The 14,635-nt window shown below is 35.1% G+C and overlaps 2 protein-coding genes across 3 annotated transcripts; one reads left to right on the forward strand and one right to left on the reverse strand.

Moving 5' to 3' along the window:
- The first annotated feature begins 968 nt into the window (after window positions 1-968).
- LOC114944483 (uncharacterized) lies at window positions 969-2,282 on the forward strand. Its single transcript, XM_029320377.2, has 3 exons — window positions 969-1,185; window positions 1,280-1,486; window positions 1,624-2,282. The coding sequence occupies exons 1-3, from the start codon at window positions 1,081-1,083 to the stop codon at window positions 1,846-1,848; spliced, it is 537 nt and encodes a 178-aa protein (XP_029176210.1). The 5' UTR covers window positions 969-1,080; the 3' UTR covers window positions 1,849-2,282.
- Window positions 2,283-2,309: 27 nt separating this feature from the next.
- On the reverse strand, window positions 2,310-10,272 carry LOC114944482 (uncharacterized). Of its 2 annotated transcripts, none has more exons than XM_029320375.2 (5): window positions 10,007-10,272; window positions 6,106-6,347; window positions 5,559-5,753; window positions 4,901-5,050; window positions 2,310-4,380 (listed from the first exon to the last, which is right to left on the reverse strand). In XM_029320375.2, exons 2-5 carry the CDS (start codon window positions 6,238-6,240, stop codon window positions 3,871-3,873), a joined length of 990 nt encoding a protein of 329 aa, XP_029176208.1. In that variant the 5' UTR covers window positions 6,241-6,347; window positions 10,007-10,272; the 3' UTR covers window positions 2,310-3,870. The 2 variants fall into 2 exon arrangements, with proteins under 2 accessions (XP_029176208.1, XP_085343938.1); XM_085487812.1 differs by having other exon boundaries at window positions 6,106-8,782.
- Window positions 10,273-14,635: the final 4,363 nt, after the last annotated feature.

Genomic DNA, 14,635 nt, shown 5'->3' on the forward strand with positions numbered 1-14,635 from the left:
AGATTCGATTGGAACAAAGCCAAGAGCAGAATGAAATAAATATGTCGCGCGTTTCGAAAAAAATAAACAACTACGGTATAAAGAACAAATATTCACAAGACGTTACGAGATGGAAGAGTTACGAGAGAAAATTCGAAACATTTCGTGGTCTTTTGACATATTTATTTTCGACGCATGTAATTTATATCTAGCCTTCGAGCACTGTGTCTTGGAGTCCTCATAGATATTCAACGTACTTGATTCTTTGCAAAATCAAAATCCTTTTCCAGCAGAAGTACTTGTCTGACTGCTTAATGTTTTGATACATTAAAATGTTTTAATACATTAAATATTTACCAAACATTGAGCTGTCAGATAAATCTTTCTGCTGAAAAAATTTATCATTAAAAAATTATAACCATTATCATTATTTGATCGCAGATAATATTGTTTCATAAACAAAAATTATATCTTTTGTTTGAGATAAAATTTTCATAAACCCAAAAATGCAATGAAATTATGCATAAACAATAAAACATTCCCATGCAATTTTTTCCATGCATAATTATTTTATTAATTAATTTGATAGCAGATTAAAATAAGCAATTAAAATAAATAAATATAAATAATGCTATAAATCAACAAATATAAATAATTCTTTCTCTATTATAATTTAAAAAAATATTGTTGTATATTTACGCAAAGAGAATTACCGGCGAAAACTATTACAAAAAAAGTATTCCTGCATATGTACATTCAAGAATATAATAAATAAAAATTGCCAAATGAGCACATCAAGTATTTGCATCGGACCTTCGAGGTTGATGTGGACGTCTGACGATGGTCATTGGCAGACAAAACGTGATAAACTTACTGATTTTAATTTACCAAGAATCTGCCATTCATACAATATTCAAGATTCTTACGCACAGTTCGCTATATAACACTCTTCTGCAGATCACATCATCCAGTCTTCTTAAGATCCTCAAACAGAACTCCAATAAAACGTCACATTCACCGAGGAACTAACCGCAGTGACCAAGGTACCATCGTCACAAGAAATAACATACAAAGACACGTATTTTACACCTCGTTAAAATTATGATGCGAGAGAAGTTCCTCGCCGTGCTGTTTCTCGGTTTTATTGCGATAGTTCTGAGTTTGCCTCAGCAATCAAAGTCGAAGAGGCCCACTCCAGTGTTCAAGGTTTTTAAATATCGATTTCTGCGTTATTCTATATCACAGTTCTTCGAGATTGCAATTCATAGAAAAATCAAGTTTTCCAATCAAATTTTTTTAGCAATCTAAAACTGGCGGCTTGCTACTTCCCGATAACGCGACGTTTATCCGCGACAACATCGTCGACACGTTTTCCTGCCAGGATAAAATTTACGGATATTACGCCGATATGGAGAACGAATGTCAAGTGTTTCACGTGTGTCTTCCGCAAACTAGAGGCTCAATTAGATGGAGTTTTATTTGCCCCGCCGAGACAGTTTTCAATCAAGTAATATTTGCCTTTACAATTTACTCGAAAAATTTACAAGAAGAAAATCAGAAAATGCTGACGTTAAACAATGCCTAATTATTTTGTTCAAGGTTCGAAGGTATATTACAAAATATCTCTTAATTTTCGATTTGCAGGCAACATTTGTATGCACACGGACAGAAAGCTCGATACCATGCGAGGAATCAGAAAAATATTACGCTTTGAACGAAGAAATTGGAAAAGAAGTGGAAGAGGAAGAAGAAGCAGATCAAGAACGAGGAAAGGAAAATACCACAAAAATTTCTGAAACGATATCGAAAAAGTCATTTTCGAAAAATTCTAAATTAGAAGATCGAGAAAGAATGTTTCGGCGTCATTAAAAAAAATATTTTGTTTTCGCTCATTTAAGAAGGCTTTGTAAAGTATCGTGATTATAGCTAGGCAACATCTCGGCTTAAGAATAAAACAAATTTTAACTTGCCCCGATTGAAATTGACTAAACGTTTATTTAATATTTAAAACAATCGCTTCTAGATTGCTTATCTTTACAAGAGCGCTTTAAATAATGAAATACATACTAAAATTTAAATTATTATCAGTGTAAAATGTAATACATAATTACGCGACATGTGTAATATAAAATTCTGTGCAGTGCCAGTCGAATACGAGTTAGAATAAATCATATATTATGTGCAAAATATTATAAGCGCTTATATCTATAATTAATCAAATAAAATAAAAAATGCAGAAAAAATAATAGCTTCTTTTATCTTTGCATTTACAAGAAAAGGTAATGACGAGGTATCGATGTGATAATTATCATCAGGAAAAGTTTTTACAATTATATAAAAAGATATTTTTTATTGCTTACAGTATATAAGTACAGGTCAACAAATATAATCATCTAATACTGATATCTACTAGAATACAAGGCCATAATTATACAAGAAAAAGCGTTACACGAATGTCCCAAGCCTAAAGTGCACGAAATCGTGACGCGATAGCCTCGCAAACGTAATAAAAAAATAATCAGAAAAAACCTATTAATTAAAACAAAGCAATATACATGGCAATAAGAAAGTATTGCAAATAACACTATACATTTGCAGTAATTGATATGTGTTGATATTGGTCCTTTGTGAACTTATATAATACATATAGAACAACTAAAGAATATAAAAACGCATTAAATAATAACCGAAAGTTTTTTGTTATTATATATAACTATAATTAATATTAAAATATAGTTTCGGAATATTAAACTTAAATTAGAAACACACATGCACACGTAAAGCGACTAAAAAATAAATCCAAAATCATCGTCCGATTCGCCGATCATCATCATAAAATTTTCGTGAAATCGCACAAGTCGCGACGTTTGAAACATCATCCACAACTCCCGCGCGTTCCATAATTTTCTATTCGATATCTTTGGATATCTAGCTATCATCTCAGATAGGCGAAGCCTATCTAGCTTTTCGTATTGCCGATAAAATAATAAAACAAGCAACAATTGTACAAGAACACTCATATTCACATAACAACACGCTGACGATAAATCTCTTTGTTCTTGAAATGTCGATTTATAATGTGCATATAGATAAAATTTAAAAAATTTAATAAAAAACTATATATCCAAAACGTCTGCGATATTAACCCGTATTTAAAAAATTTATATGTTAAATCATGATTTTTATAATGTAGCGAATCATCTCTCTTTAATCAAGTTAAATAGAACGTGTTACGCTTACAATATTAGTTGCATTCAATATATAAGATTATTTACTCAATATAATAATTCTAATTATATCTACGAATATTTACATAAATTTATCTCTATTAACTTTTCGTATTAAAAATATACATATAATTACTAAATACATATGTTCAATAAATCTATTTCCATGCAATGAAAAATATATATTAAATCTTCTTTTTCTTGTATGTATATGTATATGTGTATCAAATTAAATCTCTTTCATTGTAAAAAAATATATTGTTTTATATAATTTTTTTAAATAACACTATATATGGGTTTATGAAAAGTATACAGAGCTTCTACAAGAAAAAATAATAAGTAGGTTAATGTAAATATATTCCTATGATGCGATAAAAGGAAGTATAGCGACTTGTTTGAAAATCTAATATCATATGTTCTACCCTGTATATTGTCCTTTTTAAAAAATATTTTTCGGATTATAAAATAATTGTCTATTTTATATCGCGTTAGAATTAAATCGAATTTTTAATTTTTTTAATTAAATAGAATTTTTCGAAGTAGATTCTCGATCAAATTTGAATTAGACTCTTTTTTTGCTCCTAAAAGTTAAATTCATTTAAGTAAAAATTCATACCTATTTACATATATATTTTAGTCTACTAAACACGGCAGACTTTTGAAACTACGCCTCGGAATCCATCGTGAGATCCGCTTCTATCTCTTCGGGACTTCTCAGGTCGATCGCGAATCTCTTTCTAGCAGTATTATTTCCGGCTAGTTTCTCCTGAGCCTTCACGGTTTTGGAATAGATCTCGAAGGCTGTTGCAAGAGCATACGTTAATTGTCTTGCATAATACTTGGACTCGCAAACGAAACCGTGGCACTCGAACGGCGAGATCCTCCTGAAGTTTTCTGTCTCGCGAACGACTATCATGGAGAAGACCCTGGTATAAATGAGATCCTGCACCCCATAGGAGATCGTCTCAATAGGATGCATTCTGGAACTAGCATCCAGCTTCCTCTTATCCAGTGGCAACAAGGCAACACCCTCCTGAGAGACCACCAGTTTAATAAGAGGAAGCATTGTGTTGGTCGGCAAGGCCTTTGCAGCAGAAACCATATTATCGACGGGCCTTCTCGTGTGCTTGATGCCCCAGAGGCCTCTTGCATCGTGGGAGCCCAAATATTTCACCTGAAAACGGCCCACCTAAAGTCTTGGACACTCAACGGACTTCTTAAGGACTAGTTCTTTATACGACGCGCCCTTTTAATATTTTCTTCTAACGCAATTTTAGCCTTCACAGATTCGAACACTAATCATAAAGACATTTCGCGATTGCAAATTTTATAAACAATTAATTATTATTAATACAATTGTTTCTTAAAGATTTTTTTATTAGAAAAATATTTCTTTTTTTCATATAAATTTAAAGTGTAAGACAGGCAATAAGAGCCAAATCACGGATGACAGTGCGTTATCCCAACAAAACTAAATTTTTTCATTAGAATTAATCTTTTTTTCATGATTTTTTTACATTATTTTTACTTGAACAAAAATATATTATTACATATATTTTACGAGAATGTTTACATCGCTCAATTGATATATTATACGATTAAATCGAGTATTTGTATTTTGCTGAAGAAGGTATAGAGCAAATATTAGCGCAATACTTTCGAAAGGTTCAAAGGTTCCTGCTTGAAAACTATACCTGAAATACTTGAGGCAGATCGGTGGATCCTTCGAAGACATTATTGTCGATGGATAAACGCTGCAGCTTTGTTACGAGATCTTTCTTCTTATCGTCGAAGAATGGTACCGGACTCTTCTCCTTCTTCATTTCTTCCAGAGACTGGTCCCTCTGTTGCAAATTCGCAAATTATCTTGTAATCTTATCAATCGATGTTTTATTTGTTCATCATTTAAATACGACGTTCAAGAATCTTTTCTTATCTTATTCTTTAGAATTCTTTGTTACATTATTAATTAAATAGATCATAAACGAGCATTTTCTTTCTCTCGCTTATGAATTATTTAATAATTGATCTAGAACTAATTTAAGATTAATTATTTATTAAATATAATTCACAAGAGATAGATATTTTAACGTGCGATTCAGAACTAATTTAGGAGCAAATCATGAAATAATTGATAAGAAAAAAATGCTGAAATGCTGCATTAAATATCAGACGAATAAGAGATCAATTGATAAGATTATGATAATTTGGATCGATATAATTCTTAACATTCTTGGCATACAATCTAATTATGAACGACACTAACAAGGAATGGTAGCTCGATCTTCTCGCAGCTTATTGTGATTTCGGAGCACGTCCTTTTTACCTGCGCTCTGCGAAAGAACTACTCACAGGAATGTTATCGTGCCGGCTGTGTCTCGTCGTTGACCTGGGCTTGACTTTAAGATGATACTCCACCACGTTCGGTATGTTCGGCGTGTTGGGCACGACTGAGCTGACGGCGGTTGACGCGCGTTCACGGCCCTCGCTTCCGGCCCTGGTCGGAGGCGCTGAAGTCGTTGATCCACCACCACTGGCTTCCGACGTCTAATGGCATTTTATCAAGAGACTCTGTAGAGACGTCAATCTATTCTCGTATCTTCATAACATGCATCTTCAAGTCCGAGTTTTATGCACCGTATACTCATCATTTGACGAGATCATGTGGAACAATGCTCTACCTTTATTTGCGTCTTCGTATTCAAATGTAGCGATTTTTAGCAATTTTTGAATATTTCAAAGATGTAATTAGATTTTAGAAGACTTTGCTTCTTTGTTAATATTAGTGCAATTATATCAATTGTACTTGTTTTGTATTTTGAAAGTTGTGATCATAAGCGCTATTCGTACGAAATTGAATGTGCAAAAACAATAATTCTTTATAAAACAACAAACCAACCTTAAATGAAGAACAGATTCGTTGTCCATCGTTACGAATGATATTCTTGTCGTCCGTTTGTTCATTGCTAACAGTGCGAATCTTTCGCAGAACGTGGTCGGTCCGCCTCGCGAAACCAAAGTCCTCGTTTTCCATGATGATCGGTTAAATCGACTTCGTGGTTAACACGGAATTTATCGTTTCCTCCGTTTCTCCTTGTCTTTTTATCTCTCGTTTCTTACATCGGATAGAAATAGCATGCTCTGCAAATAATGTTTGTCGATCCTGAATGCATTATTCCCTCGTGCTGTCTAAAGTTCTTACGATCGTTGAACAGTACAATACAAAAACAAGACATCTATAATTCTTATGATCATCTACTTCCTCCTGCGTGTTTCTCGACAATGCGACCTCCGTACGCGAATTAACCACGAGTTTCGATGAATGACTGTGCAAGCCTATGACAAACGTAGGAGATTCACCCCCCGTCGTATTGTAATTATTATTATTTGAAGATGCGCCCGGGCGCGAAATTAAAAATGGACTTAACGTCTGAATTTCAACCGGAAAACAGCTGTCGAGCAGCACGTGTTGCACCTTGCATCGGCCTGCTTCCAGCAAGCTTTTTTCTTCCTTTCTTCCACTTCAACGAACCGTTTATTTGTGCTATTTATAATACAATCGTTTGAACAAAAAAAATTTATTACCTCATTATTAATTCGACAAAACATTGGTAAGAATAATATTAGTAATTCCGATCGTTTTTTTTAATTACAGTACTTTGTGTTCTATACCTTCTTTTCCTCGAGTTTTTAATCACATATTCTTTGACACAGTCACATGTTCTTATAGATTTCATATATTAATTCATATAGTCGTAAACTCTATATTTATTAAATTATAAATAAGTAAAAATAAATATGAAAGAATTGAATGGACAGACGGATGTTCACTATGTTAACTTTCGCTGCTCTCTGTAAACGCGCAGCGACAATGACAGGTTTTTGTTCACATTCTGTGATTACATCTCGACAGCGGATGCGCAGGACGCAATTGTATCGGCAATTTTAAACTTTACCTTTAGGGGGGGCTTTTCAGAACCGACAGGAAATGACTCAGGTGACCGATAGTCAGGTGAGGAAGGATTCATTAATGTATTGCGTTCGTTGCAGGTGTGGCGTGTTTCGGTTGTTCGGCTTCGTGTTTACGAGACATCCGCGTACGAACGTTTATTTTGGGAATACCCAACAAGAGCTTTGTATACACACAAAGACGGAAACTTGAAACCGAAAAAGTCATTATTTAAAAAATATGAAAAGAATTATATTATATTATAAAATTCAATGAATAAGATTTTACTCATTTGTAATATTTTTTTTTTTGGCAAAATGTAATTTTATAGCTGGCAAAAAGTAATAAATGTATGCTAAAAATAATGTTATTGCATAAGAATTGTTATTCAAATGTATCTCGAATTTTACGGATTGTATATCTTGAATTAGAAAGAAGGAATAGTTTCAACTCAGAAAGAAAAGGTGTGCGAAGGCAAAATAGAACACCCTGTACGTAGCTGCGTCTGTACACCTGTCGTCGAATTACACCCGCGTACAATAGCAGAACTGTTAATACGAGCTACACTCAACGGGTGTCTACTAAAAACTGAAAAAAATTTCCCTAAAAAAAACATTCATTTTAGGACTGGTTGTTCCAACTTCTGGGTATAAATTTTATCCGACAGATTTTATAATTCTTTAATTACTAGACATGCTTTTATTATAATTTTTTTATAGTTATATCATTTATAATTGATGGGTTTGGAAATTTTTTAGTACCTTTAATATTAGGATCATCAGATATAGCTTATCCCCGAATAAATAATATAAGATTTTGATTATTACCACCTTTAATTTCTTTACTTTTATTAAGGAATTTTATTAATGATGGAGTAGAAATCCGACAGACCTTATTCATCTCTTCTTAGATAAGTTTAAAAAAAAGAACACAAGTATGCTATCTGTGGAGTAAAATTTACCAAGAAATTGAAACAACCGAGTCTTATACAAATATTTGTGAGAGAGTGCGTGAGTAGACACTTGCCCGTTCAGCCCGTTAATGTTACGATCATGCATAGCGGTCAGAAATTAGAAGACACGTTGATAATCAATCAGCACATCGTGGTGCATGTGCATAATGTGAGAAGTATAAGAGAGAAGGTTCGGGATGTGCCCGATAACGGTAGCCTTAGCAGATGAAATAGAATCGCTGCTCGTTATTACGGTTTCTCCTAGATTTCCGTTATACCCCGACGTTTTATATCTCGCAGAATCCCGGCCTTTTATGTAATAAAAGAGAATTGCAAAAAGACGTAAAAAAAAAAGGATTTTAATGTATCGAACAATCGCTCTATCTACATATTAACTGCATGTTGCACGGCGAAGCGGATTCCTCGTCAGCATCGACGATCGCGATATGCTTTTCGCGATCGTTGAAAAAGAAATTCGCCAACGCCGAAAAAATTTCACGGACGTTATTCGCGGCCCGCGATTATATCTGACAACGCAAAATCAGCTAATTCCCTCTTTTCATTCGCAGCTCGTGGAAGGGTGGAAACCGGAAGCGAGCGCCGCTGGATGTCTGACCGGAAGCTATTATGGTCGTGTCACGAAGGAGCTCCAACGATGCGTGCCACGCATCCGTCCTGACGGAATTCAAACGGAATATCAGCGGATTGTATTATAAATTCATAGGGGGAAAATCTAACAGTCGGGTCTAAATTGCGATTAAATCGCCACTCGCTAAAAAACATAAATTCCTCCCAAAAATCACATATGTGTTCCTATATATCTTTCACGTGTATCAAGATTCTTTGATAAAACGAGACTTACAAAAAAATATGGTGTCTGATAAAAATTATCTGACGTCTTTCTATTTATTCGAGTGTACTGGTATTTCATTCCATCGATACTTGCATGGAAGTCAACAACGTTCGATAAACAAGTCAGGTAAAATGAGACATTCGTTTAAGAGTCATCGATATTCCACTCGTTTCTCTTCCCGAGCTTCTTGCAATTAAAATTCTTTTGCTCCACAAAATAGAGAATAGTGTAAAGTGTCGTATTTTAAGAATAAAACTTGAAAAACAAAATATTATTAACAAACTATATAAACTTATAAATTTATAAATTATATTATTAATTAAAAAATTTCGACAAAAAGTTATTTTAATTTAGTTCACCCTACTTCACATTATTTCGTGTAATAATTTCTCTTTAAATAATAATGGGTCACCATCATTATCTGAATGCTTATCATATCTCACGATTGCCTATAGTCAACCTCCGATATAAAGACGACACGTCAGGTGTCACAGATTTACAATCAAATATCATTGTTGAATATGCGACGAGAAAAAAAAACATACGCAATTACTCGTCGCGAAGCGACTTATCGTTCGGCGACGCAGGGATGCGTGCGATTGCGCAAGCACAACGGGAGACTATCAGCAGGCGAAACTATCGGGCGAGGAATTTACGACAGCCACAACCATCGATCGTTAATTTAAACAATAGCCGCATGCTAATTACGAGGATCGCCGGCGGACTCGCGGCGCGATGGAAATCAGCTGCAGCAAATCGCAACGAAACACACAACGGAGACGCTCGTGAGACGGATCGATTTATAGCGATCGCGATCGATCGATCATGATTCACGAGCGCGGCCGGGTCCGATGTAAATATATTCGCAGGCGGCGAATTGCACCTTCGGCTATTTACCTTCACTTTTCTGCGGCGGTTGACGTAAAACGGCGAAACGCATATGCACACACACACACACACACATACGCACACAGGTGATGTAAGTTCTAAATCGAGGTGGGTTCTATGGCGTGCCCAGGTGCGATCGTTCGATCGCGATCTCTTACCGTTCGATGCACCTGCGACAAGGGACGACGGTGGTTCTGGAGGCTGAAAAAGCCCTCGCTTCCGGAAACATCGTCGCGGTGCATCCGCGTGCGACGAGGCTCGCGGCGGCTCTGACCGATCGCTCCACGATCTCTCTCCGCGAAATCCGGAATTTGTATATGTATATCTAGCAGAGAAACGAATGACAGGCACCTGCGGTATGCACTGTCGCGTACGTGCGACTGAAAATGTGGGACAACAGCGCGTTCGCTCTGCGCCGTTCGTTCGTCCGGAGTCGCGCTACTGATAAAACGGAACGAGCTTCGATATAGAGTTGTGTATACACACGTACGTGCACACACACGAGCATGCGTCAGTTTATGTACCGGCATACCTGTAATAAACCTGAGGTTGACATGAGCGATAAGGCGCACGAGCGACTTCGCTAGAGATTAATTGCAATCTCAATTTCCGACGTAGAAAAATACTCTTCAGATGTTTCGAAATTGGTGGATCTTTTATTTTGAATTATTATCGTAGAATGCGGAATTGCGCGTAAGACATTTAAATTAATCATAGCGTAGAAATGATGGCTGATTTGAGAAATTATACAATAATTTCGATACTCAAAGTTATGTCTTCCTTCGGTGTAAACTTAATGATAAAAAATAAGAGTCATCAACTCTGTTCCTGAGCAAAGCGCGCGCTTCCGACATTCACTCTCATTATGATCTTTACCCGCATTACTTACATAAGTTAAAACACAATCAAATTCATGCGACAGAAAAATAATGTTACGCAATAAAACGTCGGAAACTTTAGTCGCGAGAAACAAAAACTTGGCCGTGTCCAAAAAAACCAATATTATCTTCCGACAAATCTATGCATTTCTCAGCACTCTTTCTCTCTATCCGTTGTTCCGGATATCAATCACAATCACATTGCGTAACATGACGTAATAAGATATACGCAAGAAGTTTGTGATTAAATAAACATTTACATCTGTAATTAATGTGGATCGGTGCATCCTCATTAATTCCGTCAGTGCAAACAATAATGTGTCTCACGTGTGAGTTCGTTTCTCTTCTCGAGAGAATTTAAGATAAATTATATAACGTTTTATACATTCATTTACACGGCATTTTCTCATTTATTTTATATCGCTTAATTTATCGTCAAATCGACGAATCTTTAAGGAATCTTCACTTTTCTCTCGAAGCTATCATCCCGATCCGCCATGAATTATTTGACGCTCGGCGAACGGTAAAAACGTGAGAATAGCTTTCGTATTTCTTTGTTGGCGTTCGACTATACACAGGGAAAGAAGATGCTTGGAAGTCAAGTCGTTATGAAATTGCGAGGGATTATATTGAACGAACAACGAACATCGTGCGAAGATGCTGGGCCGCTTCAAGAATATCGCGAAAGACACGTTTTTTTCAAAACGTTTTCCTATCTCTCAGACACATAATGCAGCATAATATTTCAAATATAATTATAGAAGCGAATGTAAATTATTTTTAGGCTAGTTGAACTTAATCTGAAAACAATAATAAGAATATTAAGTCGGCTCCTTAAATTTTTAAAAACACAATATACACCTCCTTCATCTCGGCCAATAGAGCCACACGCGATGTTATTGCGACAATTAAGAAAGAAAATTTGGAAACTAAGGATATTGTATCCTATGGTTGGGATCTCAGAAATTTCCCTGGTTCCTCTCTTAACTTTCCCTGTAACGACTTTCGGACCAATATTTTTCTCGCCTATTTCTTTACAGGGGAAGTTAAGAGAGGAACAAGGGGAATTTCTGAGATCTTAACCATAGGATACAAATTCCTTAGTTTCCAAATTTTCTTTCTTAATTGTCGCAATAACATCGCGTGTGGCTCTATTAGCCGAGGAAGTGTATATTGTGTTAATCTGAAAATTTGAAGAAACCTCTTACAAAATCTTACTAATATGATTATATGTTTTATTAACGAAAAATTGATGTATTTAAGTCATGCATGTGTGTTGGATTTGATCTTTCATTGCAGCATTTTTCCTTTTCACTTGCGCTAAATTCTTGCAAACAGGTCATCGAGTTCTCAGTGTAAATTCAAATTCGGAGCATTTTCCAATGTAAACGACGTGCTAACAAGTTATTCAATGAGAATGGAAAAGACATTCTCTCTCGCTACAACAGCGTCGAGGTGTCGGTATTCTTTCAACGATATGTTTCGTTCGCGCGCGGTAAGTCGCAAAAGTAATAAACAGACCTTCCCACGGCTGCCGCGTAATATATTTTGCAATCGCTCCGATATGTGTAATTAACACAAGTAGACAGATAATTAAATTAAGAACAACATTCTGCATCCGCACGCAACGCGCGCCGCAATACGACCCGTGCGAAATCGGTCGTAAGGAGAGAGGGATGCGCTTTCCTCCAAGCGCTTGTTTCCTGTTGTTCTTGAAATGCATTCATGTTGACGCAATATTTTATAATAATATAAAATACGACGAAGCATAACGCGTGCAATCAAGAAATTCATCCATATAGCGTAAAAGATGCATTATTGAGAAGATCTGTTATCTAGAATCTATTTATTCTGTGAAAGGCTCATCCCGAGTTAGATTAAAATAATTTTACATATTTAAGTTTATTTTTTGTAATATATAATCATCAGATTAATAATTAGATTAAAATAATTTTACATATATAAGTATTTTTTGTAATATATAATAATCAATAAATCTAAAATAACATATTCTGTGAAAGGCTCATCCCGAGTTAGATTAAAATAATTTTACATTTAAGTTTATTTTTTGTAATATATAATCATCAAATTAATAATTAGATTAAAATAATTTTACATATATAAGTATTTTTTGTAATATATAATAATCAATAAATCTAAAATAACATAATAATTATGAAAAATTAATTAAAATTTGTAATTAAATTTTGTTTGCTCCAAGGAAAAAAGATTGTATAATCCAATCCGTAATATGTAAATCATTGACGACTAGGCATCTAATTGCATCAAGTTTGCATGTCAATCTGGAAAAGTTGGGAGCCGCCAATTATACATCGCTAATTGGCATGAAACGTGTTTCGAAAATTAAGGGTTTCGGAACGGAAGATGCCGAGATGCCGCTCGCGCAGCAGAATGCAAATGAACAACTCGGCCTCGCGCGAGATGCAATTCGCAGTTTTTTATATCCGCGATGTATCTCAAGGTCGCATCTTTCGTGCGCTCATGAAGACATTTTCGTGTGAAATTTAGACGTCAAACATCATAGTAAATGTCATCGTTGTCTCACAGGTAACAAAAAAAGAGAGGCAGCACTCATCCCCTCGAAAGAGAACTTTAGAAGTTAGAAATTTTGTTGGATCTCCTTTGCATGACGCAATTACAGATCACGTGTAAATTCGCGCACACCGACGTCCATCTGTGATTATTAAAGAATCATTAAAGGACCACGTTAGCGGGAACACAATAAGAAGCGTAATAATCGCGTCATTGTAATTCAGAGTGAAAGCGTTAGTTGCCAAAACAAGAACCACATGTCACATCACGCCATTGTGCGATCGCGAGAATTTGAAAGGGTGATAAAAGGCAGAACGACGTAGATTCAGATTCGTTGAAGCGTGATATAATGGATAACCATGAGTGTTGAGCGACAGCGCAACCTTGGATCTATTGCACGATAAAAAACGAATCATTTCGGAGTCCGCCCTGTTGACGAGCATTTCCGTTTCATGGAAAAATCTAAAATCAAAAAACAGAAAAAAAAGAGATCGTATCGAAGAAACCGACGCGTTCTGATCTCAACCCCTCCAGCGTAGATGCGCAAAACAGCAATTAACGATACGATCGCGCAACCTAAGAATATTCGATTGCTTATGTAACAAACTATACACGTCAATCATGCTTCAGCGAAGTGGAAAAGCGCTGAATTCTAATGTTATAGTACAAGGACGAAAATTTGTACCTAATAGCTGATATACAAATTTTCTCTATTTATTTATGTGTATTAATTTAGAATCTATACTTACAAGTCCACTAAATATGTCGTTACTTTCTCATCAGTTCGCGAGTATAATTATGAAATTTTTGTCCACGTAATTTTACTCCGCGACTTTATCTCTGACGTGAATTGTATTTATAATCGTACAACATTTTTCTTAGTTTGCAATTCTAAATAGCAACCGAATAAATAGACACATAACTCTCCAGGAAAAGTAACTAATTTATTGAATAATCTTAATCAAATAAATATCAAATGAAGCACACCGAATCTACTTAAATTCATTAATTATAAGAATTAACATTTACTTGAGGAAATTAAACATTATTTTATGCATCGTTATTTTTTTGATAAAATCTAGATTAATTTTCTCTCTTCCTCTTTTTCCCTCTTCTCTCTCTTTCACTTTTTTTCTCTCTTTCTAATAAGCATAAAATTTCAACATAATTTTATACAAAAATTTCAAATGCATGAAATAAATAAAAATTGCTGAAACTTTTTTTATTTTGAGAGAGATAACAAGAAGAGCAAATACGTTACAATGGTTCAAGTACAATGGTTACGAATATTTTCACGGGTGTTAGACCACAAGACGACGATTGCATAAGAGCAGAATCTTTGCTGCATCACAGGGG

Source organism: Nylanderia fulva, unplaced genomic scaffold (assembly GCF_048542155.1).
Source record: "Nylanderia fulva isolate GAGA-0341 unplaced genomic scaffold, ASM4854215v1 Scaffold6, whole genome shotgun sequence".
NCBI classification, from domain to species: domain Eukaryota; kingdom Metazoa; phylum Arthropoda; class Insecta; order Hymenoptera; family Formicidae; genus Nylanderia; species Nylanderia fulva.